Source organism: Chrysoperla carnea, chromosome X (genome assembly GCF_905475395.1).
Source record: "Chrysoperla carnea chromosome X, inChrCarn1.1, whole genome shotgun sequence".
NCBI classification, from domain to species: Eukaryota; Metazoa; Arthropoda; class Insecta; order Neuroptera; family Chrysopidae; genus Chrysoperla; species Chrysoperla carnea.
The window spans coordinates 13454310-13472196 of NC_058342.1; the positions used below are offsets into that span (position 1 = coordinate 13454310).

Below are 17887 nucleotides of genomic sequence, written 5' to 3' on the forward strand. Positions count from 1 at the left end.
TGGTCAGTCAGCCCTAATTTATGTACAATAAATAATTAAGATACAATTAATTTTTTAACTTGAAAATTTTTTTAGAGGTTCTTAATTGTACCAGCTCTGCTCTCACATTTAACTGCATTGTTTTGATAGCATATATCTGAGTCCAGTTCTACCGTTCGCTTGACTGGTCGCATGTGTGTGTGCTCTATCAAGTCTGCTCTATCAAAGTTGTTGTGTTTTGCTATGACAATATGCGTTATGTATTACACAATTTAATCTCAATTTAATGTATAATTTGATACCTCCCACATCTCAGTGTCTTTGTATTGGTCAAATAATTTGATAAATATGTATAATTTTTTTTTCTTTATAAATAACGACAATAAAATATTTTTTTAGTATTCATTACCCAATTAAATCAATTTACAATCAATTATTGTTTTATGACAGTCCCCTCTATATTCTAAAGTAACACCTACTAATTTAATGAGTTTGATAGGTCTGTGAATTCATAAATCTTTCTATTTTGCCCATAGCCACATCTCCCGAATCAGACCTCAGATCGAAATTTGGTAATGAGCTTTATCATTTGTCTGGATAAGCTAAATTTACTGGTATAATTTTCTTCTATCAATAACAGAGCACCTTGTATATGAAATCTTTCAATGTATATTATATTTAGTCCCAAGTTGAAACTTAGATTTTATTTGTTATAGCCCACCAACATTCAAAACATCAAATCCACAATCTCGGACACAATTGAAGTTACAATTGATGCGAGAACAGCAACAAGAAATAGTTAGAAAATCACTTCAAGCATCACAAGAATCACAAACAAGCAACTCAACAAACACAGATGATATATCAACAACATTAGTTAAAGTTCCTATAACAAGTATAGGCATCGACTTACCACCACAAGTTCTAAAAGTTCGCACTCAATTAGAGAATCCCACACGATACCATGTTATTGAAAAACAGAAAAGTCAAGTGCGACAATATATAACAGAATCATTTGGTAATGTATCATCGTCACATAATGGATTCTTTTGTCCTTCGTCTACTGTGCCATCAAATAACGTAAAATCACAAACTACTAAAGTAACACACCTGCGAACAGGAATTCCTCAAACGGCTCCATGTACATTTATTTCCGATGCCGAAGATAATCGAACCATGGGTTATGCACATTTACCATCGGACGTTCGTAATGATTTCTTTACTGGATCAAATGCGAGTCCAGACACTCAAACGGTTTCACCTAGCTTAAGTTCCGTTGCCACAAGTGCATCAGAGGTATTTATACATTTATTTAAGTATTTTAATTTGAATGAGTTTCAAACAAGTACGCTTTTCAGATTGGATGACAAGTTCTCAAAGTGCCTAATGAAAACACTGCGCCAGTAGTCTAAGTAAAAAGTTCAAATTGGTTAAATATAGAAATATCATTGGATTCGGAATGATGTCTAGAAAAATTTGCCGGAAGCGTTATTTAGCACATAAAAATTATAAACCATTATAAAAAATTATAAACCATATAAAAGTTATAAACCATTAAAGATGAATAAAAAAAGATGTTTCGTTTTCGCCAATATTTCCTTAAATATTAATACTTAAGAAATTAAAAAAATAAAAATAAAAGATTCTTAAAGAGAAGGAAATTTCCAATAAAAGACTACCACTCCCGAACGTCTTCACTATTTATAATCTTAACTTAAGGATGAAAATAGATCGTTTTGCATAATTTTTAGATGATTGTTATGTCATAAAAAACGAATATCTCACACTAAATAATTTTTTACGATAATAAATATTGAGAACACTCCGGAGTATTAAGAACGCTCCGAAATTTTTTCAAACTTTTAAATTAATATTTTATACCTTAGAAAAATTATTTAGTGTGAGATAGTCATTTATATCGCTATTACAACAATCTAAAAATGACGCAAAAAGAAATATTTTCATTCTTAAATTAAAACAAGTGAAAACAAACAATTGACTGAGTTAATTATTGAAATACCATGCATTGTCAGTGTTGATTTCTTTATCACATTACACATACAAACATGTGACACATACATAACTGATAATCAAGTATAGTACATATTATAAAATTTCCGCCTAATTGCCGCCCTCACGGGTAAACAGTGATGTTAACGAAAAATTGTTTCAAACAAAAGTTGTTTAATTTTTGATAAGGAACATTTTTTACATTTAAACTTTTGTTAAAACTCTAACGGTTTACAAGATGGGTCCTACGGACCTAAGACCCAATTGATCTATGATGCCCATTTACGAACTTGACCTCACTTTTTACGTTCTGAGTACGCTGTAGAAATTTTAGCTCGATATCTTTTTTCGTTTTTGAGTTATCGTGTCCACAGACGGACGGACAACCGGAAATGGACTAATTAGGTGATTTTATGAACACCTATGACAAAATTTTTTCCTAGCATCATTATTTTTAAGCGTTACAAACTTGGGACTAAACTTAATATACTATGTATATTTCATATATACATGGTATAATTATAAATAATGAAGATAGACTTTCGGGAGTCGAAGTTTTTTATTGGAAATTTCCACCTGCTTAAGAATCTTTTTTTTTAATTTTTTGAATATTAATGTCTAAGGAAATATATGTGAAAAATCAAAAAAAATTTTTTCATCTGTAATTGTTTATAACTTTTACAATTTTAATGTGCTAAAAAAACGCTTCCGGTACATTTTTCTAGACATCATTTCAAATCTAACGAGCTATCACACGTATTTTTACGACCAATATTTCTATATTTTACCAATTTGAATTTGTTGACTAGACTACAGAACCTTTTTGTGTACGATTTTAGTCGATATTTTAAAAATTATTCATTCAAGCATCGTCCAATGGATACGATTATTATTCTTTTTTTTTTTTTTTTGTCAAAAATTACTCTAGAAAATGAAGAGTCAAAGCCAAAATTTTTACGAGCTATTCAACTGAATTTTGTATTATAGTTAGGGCTGCATGCTATATGCAAAGTACTTTAAATAGTTGAATTCCTTAATATTTTAGAATTTTAGAAATGGAACACTTAGTAACTTTTTAATTTATAACTGATAAAAAAATGATACAAAATTTAAAAAAAGGTTGTTACCAAAAATTTTTTAAAAAAGCCATACTAACAAAACTTTTGATAACCACTCTAACTCAGCAGTTTTTGGATAAAATGACCTAAGTTACAGTTGTTATACTCAGTAGGGGAACATGTTACGGAAACCATGAATTTTACTTCGTCTCATTTCCAAATCAACTGTGATGAGAATATTTTTTTTTATTGTAAATTATTCTCTATGAAATTTCAAAAATTTTCCATCCTAAAGATTTGTCAAAAATAAAATGGACAAATCTGCTTGAATTTTTATGAAAGTGTGTTTCAATTTTTGGTAAACGTTGATTGAATGCAAATTGAATGCAAAAACTAAGAACTAATAAAAATATTTTTGCTTGCCAATTCTCAACTGTCTCAACTGTACGAATGGGTGGGGTTTTACAAATTCCTGGAAACTTGAAATTACTACGGCTTTTAATTAGTTGCATATGGCCAACACTGTAGGTTTAGGTAGCTGTAATTATACGTCGCTTACGTAGACTAGCATTCAGATTACTTTTTCGAATGTTTAGGAGTAAGAAAATAGCCTTAAGCGTGGAATATAATACATCATATAAATTTCGATTTTTGCCTAGATCAGTTTTTTGTATTTTAAAAATACGTATTTTCGACTACCAAGTAGTCATCATCAGTAAGAATTAGCTAGTGATTACTCTTATTATGAATGATACTCTTTGCTAATTTGGTGGCGGAGTGCAGTCCGCCACCAAATCGAAAAAATAGAAATTTATTTCGAAATATCCTAGAGTTCTCATTTATTATCTTCGATAATATTTATAATAATACATCATACCAGATATGCTTGCTTCTAATAAAAGAAATAATTGTATTTATATACAAGTCATATAACATTCAACCTGATTAATTCATTTAATTAGCGATTTGGGTCGTCAATTAAAGAGTATATAAAAAATTTTTTTATATTTTAATTCTTTATATTTTTCGAAAAATTGTATTTATTTCGACTATAATACAAGATTTACGTTACATATGGACCACTGACTTAATCGTTTCAAAATCACTTAATTGCGGCGTATGCGCGCGCATCGCACTCACATAATATTTTACATTTTTATACCATGTATATATGAAATATACATAGTATATTAAGTTTAGTCCAAAGTTTGTAACGCCTAAAAATATTCATGTTACGAAAAAAATTTTGGTATAGGTATTCATAGAATCACCTAATTAGTCCATTTCCGGTTGTCCGTCCGTCCGTCCGCCCGTCAGTCTGTGGACACGATAACTCAAAAACGAAAAGAGATATCAAGATGAAATTTTTATAGCGTACTCAGGACCTAAAAACTGAGGTCAAGTTCGTAAATGAGCAATATGGGTCAATTGGGTCTTGGGTTCGTAGGACCCATCATGTAAGCCGTTAGAGATAGAACAAAAGTTTAAATGTAAAAAATGTTCTTTATAAAAAAATAAACAACTTTTGTTTGAAACATTTTTTTGTAAACATCACTGTTTACCCACGAGGGCGCTTATTAGGTGCAAATTTTATAGTATGCATTAATATGGGACTATCAGTGTGTGTGTAGCTATTTAAAAGTGGATGTCTTTTTTTATTAACGTGACGTCAAAAAACAAACGATTGTTTCATCAACACTGTCTATACATGGTATTTCAACAATTAACTCAGTCAATTGTTAGTTTTCACTTGTTTATTTATATGTTGTATTATGGTCATTTCTGTGAACATAAAATAGCACGAATTAAAGCATGGATATGTATTTTGTTATTTTAGTGAGTATTTAGTTCGAATCCAGCAGCAGGCACAAATTTTTTTTAAAAATTATTATTGTAACATTATTGGACCTGTGTATTGTTTTAATTACTTACAGAAAACAGAGATATTATCGTAAACTATATATAAAAATTCAAGTTTGAATTTTACATTCATATATTTATATATAGAATACAAGCGATGTACGCGTATCCGCCGCAGTCAGTCAATTTGGCTTTGCCTAGAAGTAAATATATGGGCCCAATCAGAATGGACTTTTTTTTATCGGTTTAAATCAGTAATTTGTAATATAAATGCCATATTTAATGAACCATTCTTGTGTCATATTTTATTAAAAATGTTGCATCCTCTTATATTTTTATTTTTATTAAGTAATAAAAATAAAAATAAGAATATTATATTAAAAATAATTTTATTTTATTTATAATATTGTATTAAAATAACGTACACACTACTGCGAGATTCAAACCATGGCTCATTGTCGTACAAAGCAGTTGAACCAACTAAGCTAAACGATTTTATATGAGGGGTGCAAACTTTAAAACATAGATTAAATTATTAAGGTTATAAGATTAAGTCTCGGCAAAATTTGTCATTGAGCATGGCTTGGTAAATGTGCCGGTTGCCGATGGGAATCCGGTAGAACATTGTTTAAACTAATTTTTTTTTAAACATAAAAGTAATATTGACGGAATCCTCAAACATCTCCAGTTTCCAAGTATAAAATTCGTAAAATTTGAAAAAAGCGATTTTTTCGATTTTCATCCCTTAAAAAGTATATGAAAAAATCAGATTTTTAAATATGTATAAATGTTTTAGTTGTAGTGTAATACCTACTTAACAATCGGATTTTCATCAATCGACTCAAAATAAAGTCAAATTAACGTTGTGGAAAATTAAATTTTTTTGTTGTATCTGTACCTAACTTTGACTTTATTTTAAGTAGATTGGTGAAAATCCTATCTTTCTAGCATCTATAGAACAGAAAATTGTTATTTTTGGGTGGTTTTTAGCGCTCTCTCTTATCAATTATTAAAAATTTGATGTTTTCATTTACTTTTTGAGGGATGAAAATCGCATAAATCGGGTTTTTTCAAATTTAACGCATTTTATTCGGTTTTTTTCAAATTTTTCGAAAACTGGATATTTTAGAGAAAAATGTCCTAGAACATTTTTGATTTTTTTGACTCCAATAGGGTATTCTATTATATTTGAAAAATTACTTCAAAATGTTGATTTTGTTAATAAAAAGCCACCAAAAGTTTATTTCGGGAAAATATACACGCTTTCTTGCCAAAAACTTAAATTAAATTTTAAACTTTTTTTAAACTGTCAAAAACACGGGCATCCAATTTGGTGACGTAATATCGGTATCATTATACGAAATAACACAGAAAAGTTTGACAGTTATATTCATAGACAGCTAATTATAATAAATACAAATAATTATTATCTATGGATATATTATGCCCAGCTGTCTACACTGAACTCATGGTCTATGGTTCATACCGATAGGACATCACACCAGCGTTTTAGGTCACGTGACAAACAATTTAAAAATTACGATTTTAATTTTAATATTATAAAAGAAAAATGTGTTTTTATGACTCGAAATCAGAATATTTAAGTATATTTTTACATAAATTTTAACTTTTTTCAGATTTCATAATTTATTTTTTACTACTGAAAGTACCCTATTATATAATAAAATTTTTCTGAAGCGAGTCGGTAAATATAACTTATTTGTTTAAAAAAAATTGGTTTGAACAATATCCAATCGGGTTACCTACCGGTAACCTACACTTTTACGTTCAGTAAAAGTATGTATGTTTCAAACGGGATTCTGAAAAAATTTCCTGTGCGAAAATTAATCATGCTCAATGACGGATTTTGCCACCACTAATTTATCAACAATTATGTAGAAAACAAGATTATTTTATTTAATTCATTCATAAGTCTTTATTCTTTATTTTAGGCTGACGATTTACTAGGAGATGTTTTCTCCACATTAGAATCAGATACGATGAAAACACTAGACCAAAATGATATCACGAGTTTATGCAGCAGTAACGATTTACAAATTAAACCAGAACCTGTTCTTCTTAGTGATGCGGAAATTCATGCGCTGGCAAAAGATCGGCAGAAAAAGGATAATCATAACATGAGTAAGTTTTTACATAACTTTAGCCTGGTGGTGTATGTTGGCCATGTCTTGTAAATCCTTATGGTTCCGCTGAATTATTTAGACTTTGTAACTCGAATAAAATGTTATTTCCCTACGAGCTATTGATAGTACATATTTATACTCTATAACTCGAGTTTCAAAAAGCAGATATCGGAAATAAAATTAGAAATTCAATTGAAGAATGCTTAGTTTGTGGGTACTTGGGAATATCAAAATGAAAAACATCCCAAATTTTATTTTTTAAATGTTACGAACAAAGATTTTTCTCCGCAAGAGGCCCCAAAACTGTGTTTATTGTGATCAAGGAACCTTGAACAATCATTTACTGCAAAAAAATGAACAGTCCCCGTACTTGTTCAAACAGCCGAATTACTTTCACAAATAAAAACGTTTGTGGAGCTAGTTCATGGCTTATTAATGATATTTGACAACTAAGAAACACATTTCACCAGGTTTTAGCGAAAACCAAGAGGATTATTTTCTTTTCCTTAATTTGTAACATGTATACACAATTTGTAATTTATTTAATAATTTTATTTTTTGTTTATAGTTGAGCGTCGACGAAGGTTTAACATAAACGATAGAATTAAAGAACTAGGAACGCTGCTACCGAAAAACAACGATCCTTATTATGAAATAGTGCGTGATATACGGCCTAATAAAGGGACAATACTCAAATCCTCAGTAGAATATATTAAGTGCCTTAAGAATGAAGTACAACGTCTTAAACAAGATGAAGTGAGACGAAAACAAATTGAAACCCAAAATCGAAAATTAATGCTACGTATACAGGTAAGATCTTCAAGAAAACTTATTTCCTTAGTAAAAAAAACTCTTATATAACCCGATAATTTTAGTCAAAAAAAGTGGTCAACCTCTTAATCTAACGGGATAAGCTGAATTTTTGTACAAACCTTTATTTTGATAGTATAAATGTTGTCTCAAAAGTCACATATAGACTCGTTTCTTCTTTTCACCCTCTGGTTTCTACTTTCAATCATATTAACATTTATTATAAAAGTTGTAGAGGATCAAATTTTTTACAAATTTTGGCGGTATGTTGAACCGTTTTGAAATAGAGGGCGCAGAAAATTGTGCGCAAAAACTTGTGGGTAGTGGTATATTTAGAAAAATGTATTTAAGTGGTATTTAATCGAAATAATTATTCAATACCTTATATTTAAGTACGCTAAGCGAATATATTTGATAGGTGAGGAAGAGACGTCTAGTGGTCTATTTGGCCCTGTTACGCCAGCGACGCAAAGCACGGAAATCGCATTAATGAAAAAATTAGGTACTTTTTAGGTGCTAATTAGGTAACAAAGTCAGAAATTAGGTACTCTGAAATTTACACCGCAACTCAATACTCAAAGTATAATGTGATGCTAGCAACGCAATGAAAATAATAATGAAGTAATGAATGTTAAGGAAACAAAATTAGGTGCTTATTAAGTGTTAAACGGTCAGGAGCGAGGAATTACATAATTATTCAACGAAAGCCCTTGAATTTCGCAAAACAATGGATCTAAAAATCAAGCCTCTCTAAAACTAGGACAAATGCTTAATCGGGGAAAAACTAAACGTGGTAATTAAATGCTTGCAAGAAATTAAGATGAAAAAGATCATAAATAAGTGGAAAAAACTATTTATTTCATTTGTAACTAACTCTGTATTGTTAGTTACAAGTTGATTGGGTTCTGATGTTTTTAGCACTTGCGTTCAAAAATATGACATTATTTTAGCAAATGCATGTAAAAGTCTAACTTGAACTCTTATACATAGTTTACGATTAGATCTCCGTTTTCTGTAGTAGTGTCCCATTTTTTAAAACTAGGGCTAAAAACTTCAGAACCCAACCAACTCCTCCATAGTCGAAAAACTCAACCAAACCAACTCGTTGTTAAAACAATACAGAAAATATAGAATTAATTAGCACTTTATTTTGATTGTTTATATGATAGTTTAGGAACATTTTAAGACTTAATTGTATATTACCTATTTTTTCTCTCAAATCAGGTATCCCGAATTTTTTTCCCGCTTATTTAGATCGTTTTCATCTTAATTTCTTGCAAGCACTTAAGGGCCACGTTTAGTTTATACCCTGAATAAGCAGTCATCCTGGTTTCAGGGAGACCTGGTTTTTAGTTCCGTTGTTTTGCGAAATTCGAGGCATTCGTTTATTATTTATGCAGTTTCACGCTCCTAACCGTTCACACTTATTAAGCACCTAATTTTGTTTCCTTAACATTCACTATTTCATTATTATTTTCATTGCGTTGCTAGCATCACATAATGCTAGCAACGTAACTTTGAGTATTTAGTTGCGGTGTAAATTACAAAGCACCTAATTTCTGACTCTATCTAATTAGGACCTAAATAGTACCTAGTTTTGGCATTTTTTAAAGGCGATTGCCGTACTTTGCGTCGCTGGCGTAACAGAGCTATTTATTTGAGTGATTGATTAATCGTTGGTAGATGGCTAATCTAGACTCCAATTGATTTTAAAGACGAGGAAAAAATTTGAGATTTATTTGTTAATTGAGTACCTACATTAATCTATAACTGTATGAAGACGAATTCTGTAAATATCGGTAGTTATAGTGATTACGATTGAATTCAACTCATCGTGGCTTACTGATTGGTTTCTAATCGCGAAAGGACTTATTATAACTGATGTTCAACCTTAAGTTAGGCTGACTGCTCCTCTCCTGCATTCGAATATTAATTATTTTTTATGCTCCATTACATCGTGTTACAGTGATTTTGCACTTTTCGAAGGACCTAGTGTACGTTGTAGATCTTGATGTGTACGTCATGATAATGTGTTTCAAAATTGTCTAACACACCCAAATTTTCAAGTTATAGCAAGTTATAGTAGAAAACCTGTTTTCCGTATACTCCGCGCACTCAAACAATTGTAACTCAATCTTAAAACGATTTTCGATTGCCTAACGGTTTTCAAAACTAGAAACATTGAACTATATATATTTTAAGAATATGTATTTTTATTAATACTTTCTACAAAAAAATTAGGATATTTTATAAAATTAATCTAAGACTTTCCAATTTTTTTAACGTTTTTTACAGTTTGACGAGTTTTTTATGTAACAGATCCTCAAGAACATTACTTTATTCCAGTTATTATCAAAGTACATTCTATTTCGAGTAAAAAATGAAAAAAATAACGAATTATCAAAATCGGTTGAAAAATTTACAAGTTACAATCCTTTTTGTAAACAAGGAAATTTGGTTTCTCATCATGATATCGATGTAGTGCCATGTCGTTTATCCGATTTTTCGGGAGGTTGCCTTTTAGCATCCATAGAATAGAAAATTGTTATTATTGGGTGGTTTTTTCGCGCGCTCTCTTCACAATTAATAATCAAGCATTTAAAATGCAATTAGATCAAATTTTTAACGGGTTGTTGTTGAGTAAGCTTTACACTACAAACAAAAAACTTATACATATTAAAAATCTGATTTTTTTTTATGTACATTTTGAGAGATGAAAATCGTTCTCACGTTCTTTTTCAAATTCACGTTTTTTTTTCAAATTTTACTCGAAAACTGAAGGGCTTAGAGACAAATGTCTAAGAACATTTTTTTGTTAGTTTTGACCCCAACTATGTGCTTTTGAATCCACAAGTGTCAAGTACACAAGTTGAAAATGAACTAGTAACTTTTTTGCTAGTTGGTTTTATTATACTTGGTGGCCATCCATAAATTACGTCACACAAATTTCAGGACTTTTTAACTCCTCCCCCCGTCCTTGTCACAAGTTGTCACATTTTGAAAAACCCCTACTCCCTGACGTGACGTCACACATTTTCCAATTTTATCGAAAAAAAAACAGTTATTTCCATTGATTATATTTATTGAAAAATCTTTAATAAATTCAACTTTTAGTTAAATATTCAAAGTATAGAAACGAGTGACTAGTTAAGAAATAATCATCTTATGTCCATGGACTTTGGACCCACTCTTTTATATTATTTATTACTGGTAAATCAGCCACTTCATTTTCGTTCTGAATTTGGATGTCAGGAACATCCTTCGTATCAACATCGTTTTCTTCCATCCGTAAAGCATCGTCATCATTCATTAAACAGAGAATCTCTAGGGCACGCCTAGCCGCAATTCTTTGAGGACGAATTTTCGCGATGGGTAACATCTCTTGTTTTTTATGTCATTTTTTGTGTTGATTAGTGGCTTTATATGTATGGCCCTTATTATAAAGATATATAATAAAGATTACGTTTGTTTAATATGTTTAATTTAAATGTTTAATATTTTTTTGTATACCTATAAATTTCGCGTTCGGACATCAGAAATTTTGAAATGTGATGTCACAAAGCTTCTGACCCCCCTGCCCCTTGTCACACAATGTCAAATTCTAATGATACCCTCCCCCTCCCCCCTTCAACGTGTGAGGTAATTTATGGATGGCCCCTTGTGGGTACAAATGTGAAAAATCAGCTAGTGTAGCGCCACTTTCTCTTAAATCGGTGAGCCAACCAGGATTCCGTATTTACTTACTAATCAAAATATAATAATTTGAACAATTTTTTATTATTTAGGAATTGGAATTACAAGCAAAATCACACGGATTACCAGTTCAAGATATGACATGGCAACAAATATCAAATAATTTGTCATCAAATGAATTTGCGGTGTCAAATGTACCATCAACACCCAATCCTAACAATAACAACATTTTCCGATACAATCCAATTTCATCAAAAACAATATTATTAGAAACACCACAACTACCAAAGGTATGTTATCGACATTATTTTCTAATATGTGTAACTATTACAGTCTGGAAGACCATTTATTTTACATTAATATAAAAAACGTATATATATAGGACATTTCTTCAATTTTCTAATATGTGTAACTATTACAGTCATTTTAACCAGTTGATTCAATAAACATCTCAAAAACTACGAATTGAAAGTGACGAGTTTGATGAGTAGAATCCAATTAAAAAAGTGACCTTCGTCACAAAGAATTTAAAATTTATATAAAAATGAGCAAAATTTGTAAAAGTTTTTAAAAATGATTTGAAGAATATAAAATAATATAGAAAAAATTAGTCTACCCAATAAGTTCAAATTGGTGAAATTTATAAAATGTTAAAATACGTGTTATAGATCGTTGGAATCGGAATGATTTCTAGAAAAATGTGCCGAAATAATTTTTTTTTTAGCTCATACAAAAATTGTAAAAGCTATAAACAATTAAAGATGAAAAAAACGTATTTCGTTTTTCGCCAATTTCATAAAATATTAATATTTAGGATTATTTAAGAGTTGAAAATTTCCAATAAAAAAATTCCACTCCCGGAAGTCTATCTCCATTATTAATACTTTTAATTTAATACTGAAAATAGGTCTTTTCGCGTCATTTTTAGATTGTCGATATAGCGTCAAAAACGAGTGTCACACTAAATAGTTTTTTAGGTTATAAATTTAAAAATTTGTAAAAATTGTTATGTATTCTGAACACTTTAAAGGATCGTCTTAAAGGGCCATTCATTAATTACGTTTTGCGAATAATAAAAATTAGAGATGAAACGGATAATGGTTTGGTCGGATACGGGATACCGGATATTTGGCAAGATACGTTCCACTTTTTTTCACTTGTCCTCGCGGTTTTATGTTTGATTAATTAACAAAAAATGTCTTAATCAAGGAGTTCTTGAAAGTAAAAAAGCCCGACAGAAAATTATGATAGAGTAAATAAAAAAACTCGAATCTCCTTGTGACAGTAACAGATTACCTCCGTCTTCATCATTTGCTAAAATGCTAAAATTACTTGGTCATGACACTTTTTGGTACTGTTTCAATAAAGGCAAAGACTAATATAAAAGTATTGATAGAGATTAAAGACTAATAGACATTGATTTTTTCTTAAAAACATCTCGAATCGATCGCAAAGACGACCCATACATTGGTGGCCAGTTAAATTGAATCAGTACCCGCAGTTGTGAAGATTTGCTAGAATTTGTCCTTCTGCTCCTGGCAGTTTCAGTGAAAAGCTATTTTCAGAGGCTGGTCTGGTATACGAATTCAAGTGGAGTTGCCTCTTACAAACAAATGCGGAAAATTTAATATTCATTCACCACAATTTGCCACTTGTTAATTTTGAGCACTAAAATAATTAATAAAACAGTTTTGACGTATGATTATTAAAATAAACTTGATTATTATCCGGTATCCGACTTAAAAGAGATTTAAGATATAAAATATTTCATTGATTCGGAAATAATAAGAGTAATATTTTTTTTTAGAAGGTTGATGCACCGGCATTAACCGTAACACAAATGGATGACATTATAGAAGATGATTACCATCATGGTCTACAAACTCGAGGAGATCCAATGCTATCGTCACCAAGCACCGTGTACCAACCAAGTGCCTTATTGTCACCTCATAAAAATCCAATGCTGTCACCAGGATCTCCACATTCGATTGAATTAAACACCGATCCATTAGCAGATATAGATATGGTTGATTAAAAAAATTTTGAAAAAATATCGAAAAGATTTTGATTATCTAAAGAAAGAAAGTTGTAGTTCACGCAATTTTACGATTTGATTTACTGAACTGTTAATTTTTGTAAACTTAAAAGAAAAAAGAACATTTGATGTAGGTATTTATAAGTTATCCTTATCCATTTCAGTGTAGTAAATTGATATGCCCCGAAACTTGTATCTGATGCATTATACGGGTTAATCAAACAAATGTTCGAATATATCAAAATCGATTAAAGGTTTGTTAATGCGTCACATGGCACGAATCAAGACCATTATGCTAATTCATTTTACATAATAACATTGATTTAAGTGGTGTAGATGTATACTATGGTCGTGAGATACAATCAACGCCGCCAAATTCGCAGAGTTAACTCTCCTCTTTTCTATCCTTTTTGATTATCACATCACGTTTGACGTCCATTTATACTATGACCACAGACTTATATTAAATATATACCAGTGATCTTCATTGCAATTGTATAAAACTATAATTACAGAGGTCTATATATAAGTAAGTATAAAACTATACTTACAGAGTTATTTTACAGAGGTCAACATTTAAAAAAAAAAACAAAATACATTTTTAAGACACACAGTTTAATTTAAATCTTTTAATTTTGATTTAAAATAACTTATAATTAACAAAAATATAAATTCGAATTAATTGAATTGTACTGTTATGGTGTAAAATTTATTATCAGTTTATGTTTAATATATGTCTGTGAATTTAAGTTTATTGTTTTATAAAACATTTGAACGCACCCGAAATGCAAAATAACCTAAATCATGGCACAATTGCGTGTTATGTTGACACAAGCCATAATATATTAGGTCAAGTTTACTTTAAACAAAGTGTTTTTCCATATAATTTTAATATTGCGTGAACTAATTTAAATGATTAAAAATATAAATACAATTTTACAAGTACCTATCGTAAGTTTTTCATAATAAAATTTGTTAGAGTTTCTTGAAAAGTGTAATTTATTGTAAAATGGCCTAAAATCACAGAGTACTTTTTTTAAGTATCTGTTTACATTCAAAATTTTTTTAGTGCTGTGACATAAGAGTATTAGTGAATTAATTATATTAATTTTAAGTGTAATCATGGACTAAGCTATTTTTAAAGAGAGGTTCAACAATTTACAACAAGAAATTTTATAATTTTTTTTAGGTAGTTTATACGTGTTTGATAAATTCATTAATATTTATCAAGACTGCAGTCCATATACGCTATTGATGACAATATTATACAATAAAAAGAAGTTAAAAATGAAAACCATGTCAAATTTTTTCATCTTTCGATTTTTTTTTTCAAGAAGCTCTAACAATTTATTTATTTAAAAAGTTAAGTCTTTGAAATTGTTTCAATAAACATTTGTGGTTGATTAATTAAGTCTCAATTGTATCATATATGGTACAAATCATATTTTTGTAGAATTACTTTCATGATATTTGTTATAAATGTGTCAATATTCTGAGAAAATAGCGTAAAAAAATTAGTATTATTCAAGCCAATTTTTTCTGACTTTTATTAAATGTTTGACATTTACAAATGATGTACTTCAATAAATTTGTAATTTGGCTTAAGGTGGGTTCTACTTCTAAGCATGTTATATACTTTGTTTTATTACTTTAGTAAAAATAGTCACTTTGATGATTTTTAATTCTTATAGGTTAGGCTTATTGTATTACGCCGCCAAAATTCTTCAATTCGTTGTTAAATTTAGCAATGACTTAATAATTTCAATGATCTAATTTATACTGATTTGTTAGAAAACAACTAAATAAACAAAATGGAAATAACATAGCTTGATTCAACCAATAAATTTGCGACAATGGCTACCGATTTTGAAAGTGATATTTTGAGACACAAGTATTTTTTACTGACTACTACTTGTGTTACTTCTGCAAACAATGACAACCACTTCTTCAAATAAATCAGGTAATTTATACGACACAAAATAACATTTTAAAAGTGCAAACTTTCATTGTGAAAGGCTTTCGTATAAAAATCTATCTCACATCATTTGACACGGGCAAGTGCCTTTGGTTTTGTAGAAAAGTTGAGCTCATTTTTTTTTTGAAGATATATTATCTATTTGAAAATTTTCAAAAATGTAAGTTGTTTTAAAGGGTTATACCTAGTTGCGAGCATAAAGAAATACACTTTCTTATGAGATTTTTCTGGAAGACCATTTATTTTACATTAATATAAAATACGTATATATATAGGACATTTCTTCAATTTGAGGATCCCGTTGCCCAATTTCAAAAATTTGATATGGTACTGCTATATTGAAATAATTTTCAGAAATTTTATTCCTTCGATTAAACCCTGAAGAAAATATCTAAGAAGATTGTGTAAAAATTCGAAACCGATCGGTCGAGTCGTTTCGGAGAAATCTAGCTCACCGACTTTAAATATGCCGTTTCGAAAAAAACGTGTTTTCAAGTTTCAAACGACGTTTACACTCAGTTTTTTTTTTTTGATGCATTTATCTTCGTGAATATTTATCGGATCAACTTGAAATTTTCACAGATTCTTTGAAAATACTAACTGGATATAACCCCTTTCTATCTTTTTACACCTAATATCTATAAGTAACGAATTTGCAACATTGTTTCATTTTTTTTTCTTTTTTAAAATAAAGCTTTTCTGGTTAATAATTTTTTATATGGAGCGCCCACCTTAAGTTCAATGCGTTTTATGTTTATCTCCTTATGTACATTAGGAAACACGGGACTGTTTTCCACTGATTTTGAAAATTTTCCATAGGGGTTAATGTTTCCATTCAGTTTACAAACATTCATTTCGTTTTAAAGACTTAACTTTTTTTTTGAAAACAAAGTAAACAGTATTTTATTAAGAAAAAATTTGAAAAAAAGAGAAATAATTCACCAAATTATTTAGGATAATGCCTTAAATTAAAAACACTCGTACCAACTTTTTAAAATAATATATGGTATGCAATGAGTCATACATCAGTATAAATAGATATATATTGTATTTTTTATACTGTAATATTTTTGGGGGCCACCTTTGACAAATTAAAACGTTAACCCGGTGTGAATGAACCTATATGGAGTTTACGTAGCCAGTGAACCAGGGCGTGTGGTACCCCCTTTTGATATATTTCTTATATACATGATATAATAAATCGTGACACTGACATTATCGTCACTTTGGATTGCAAAATAGTGGCTGTACTTAAAATACGTAACAAAGTTAGGGGGAGGGGGGATCAAATCATAATGTAACTATTTGTTATGGTACGAGGGAGAGGGTCCTTGATGATTTTAAAAAATATTTAAATTAAAATTCGCGTGCTTGACTTGATTGTAGCTAACTTTTAATATTTTGAAAGGAGCGCGTTGCGACCGTTTTCGTATTAAAAGATCACTCAACCTACACAAATTTCCAACCTGATTAAATGGCTCAAGATTTTCAACCATAATACTCAAAAATTCAAAAAAGAAAAAATTATGTACAAAACACGCGGAAGTTCGTTCAATATTTTGTTACAATCTGTTACATAGGGGGGTAGGGGTTGAAAAGTCATTCTAAATGCGTTACGTAATTTAACTACAGCCCCATGGTTATATTTTAAAAGGAACATTAGATATTAATATTAGAGGAGAGAAGATAGTGACTTTTAAAGATATAAAAATGTACTAAAATGCCTTTTTTTTAAGTAAAATTAATTACAATCGAAAAGTCATTAATAAAATTTAAAATAATTGGAATTTTTATGTTTTTATAAACATAAATAATGAAATTTTTATGAAAACTTAACATTTACCAAGAAAATGTATTATTAAGGTACTTAAGATACTGAAAGCTCTAAGTACTACCATTCATGGTACACTTTTTCATGGAATCACCCTTAAAGTTTTTTAAACAGTTATATACAAATTTTCTGTGCGATAGAGTTGGAAATATTAATTTGAAAAAATAAAAATGGATGAGTCATTTTTCCTTTGGGCTGATTCATGAAGATTGCCTTTTCATGAAGTTTGGTTAATTATTTCTCTTTTTTATTCTATTACTCTACTCAAAATAGATGCAATGTCGCTGATTTGAAGAAAGAAAGTAAAACAGCAGCTCTAGAATTGTAGAATAAAAATAACATATTTCACATGCACAAAAAATGCTGATTACGGAAGAGATACAATTTTTCGCAATTTTTTCCAATTTACTATGTCTTTAACTTTACTTTTTATCGTATTTTCGGGAAAATCTACGTGTATATTCAATTTTTCCACGTTCTGGTCGTTTTTTG

At 29.7% G+C, this 17887-nt stretch overlaps 1 protein-coding gene across 2 annotated transcripts in view; it reads left to right on the forward strand.

The window, feature by feature from the left end:
* Nucleotides 1-14482, forward strand: part of LOC123302353 (transcription factor EC) — a 102760-nt gene extending 88278 nt beyond the window's left edge. For both annotated transcript variants that reach the window (XM_044885250.1, XM_044885251.1), the window contains exons 2-6: nucleotides 696-1275; nucleotides 6860-7049; nucleotides 7620-7861; nucleotides 11647-11844; nucleotides 13362-14482. In XM_044885250.1, the coding sequence (XP_044741185.1) occupies nucleotides 696-1275; nucleotides 6860-7049; nucleotides 7620-7861; nucleotides 11647-11844; nucleotides 13362-13589 (1438 nt within the window). In that variant the 3' untranslated portion in view covers nucleotides 13590-14482. The remainder of the gene's footprint in view (nucleotides 1-695; nucleotides 1276-6859; nucleotides 7050-7619; nucleotides 7862-11646; nucleotides 11845-13361) is intronic.
* The last annotated feature ends 3405 nt before the right edge of the window (nucleotides 14483-17887 follow it).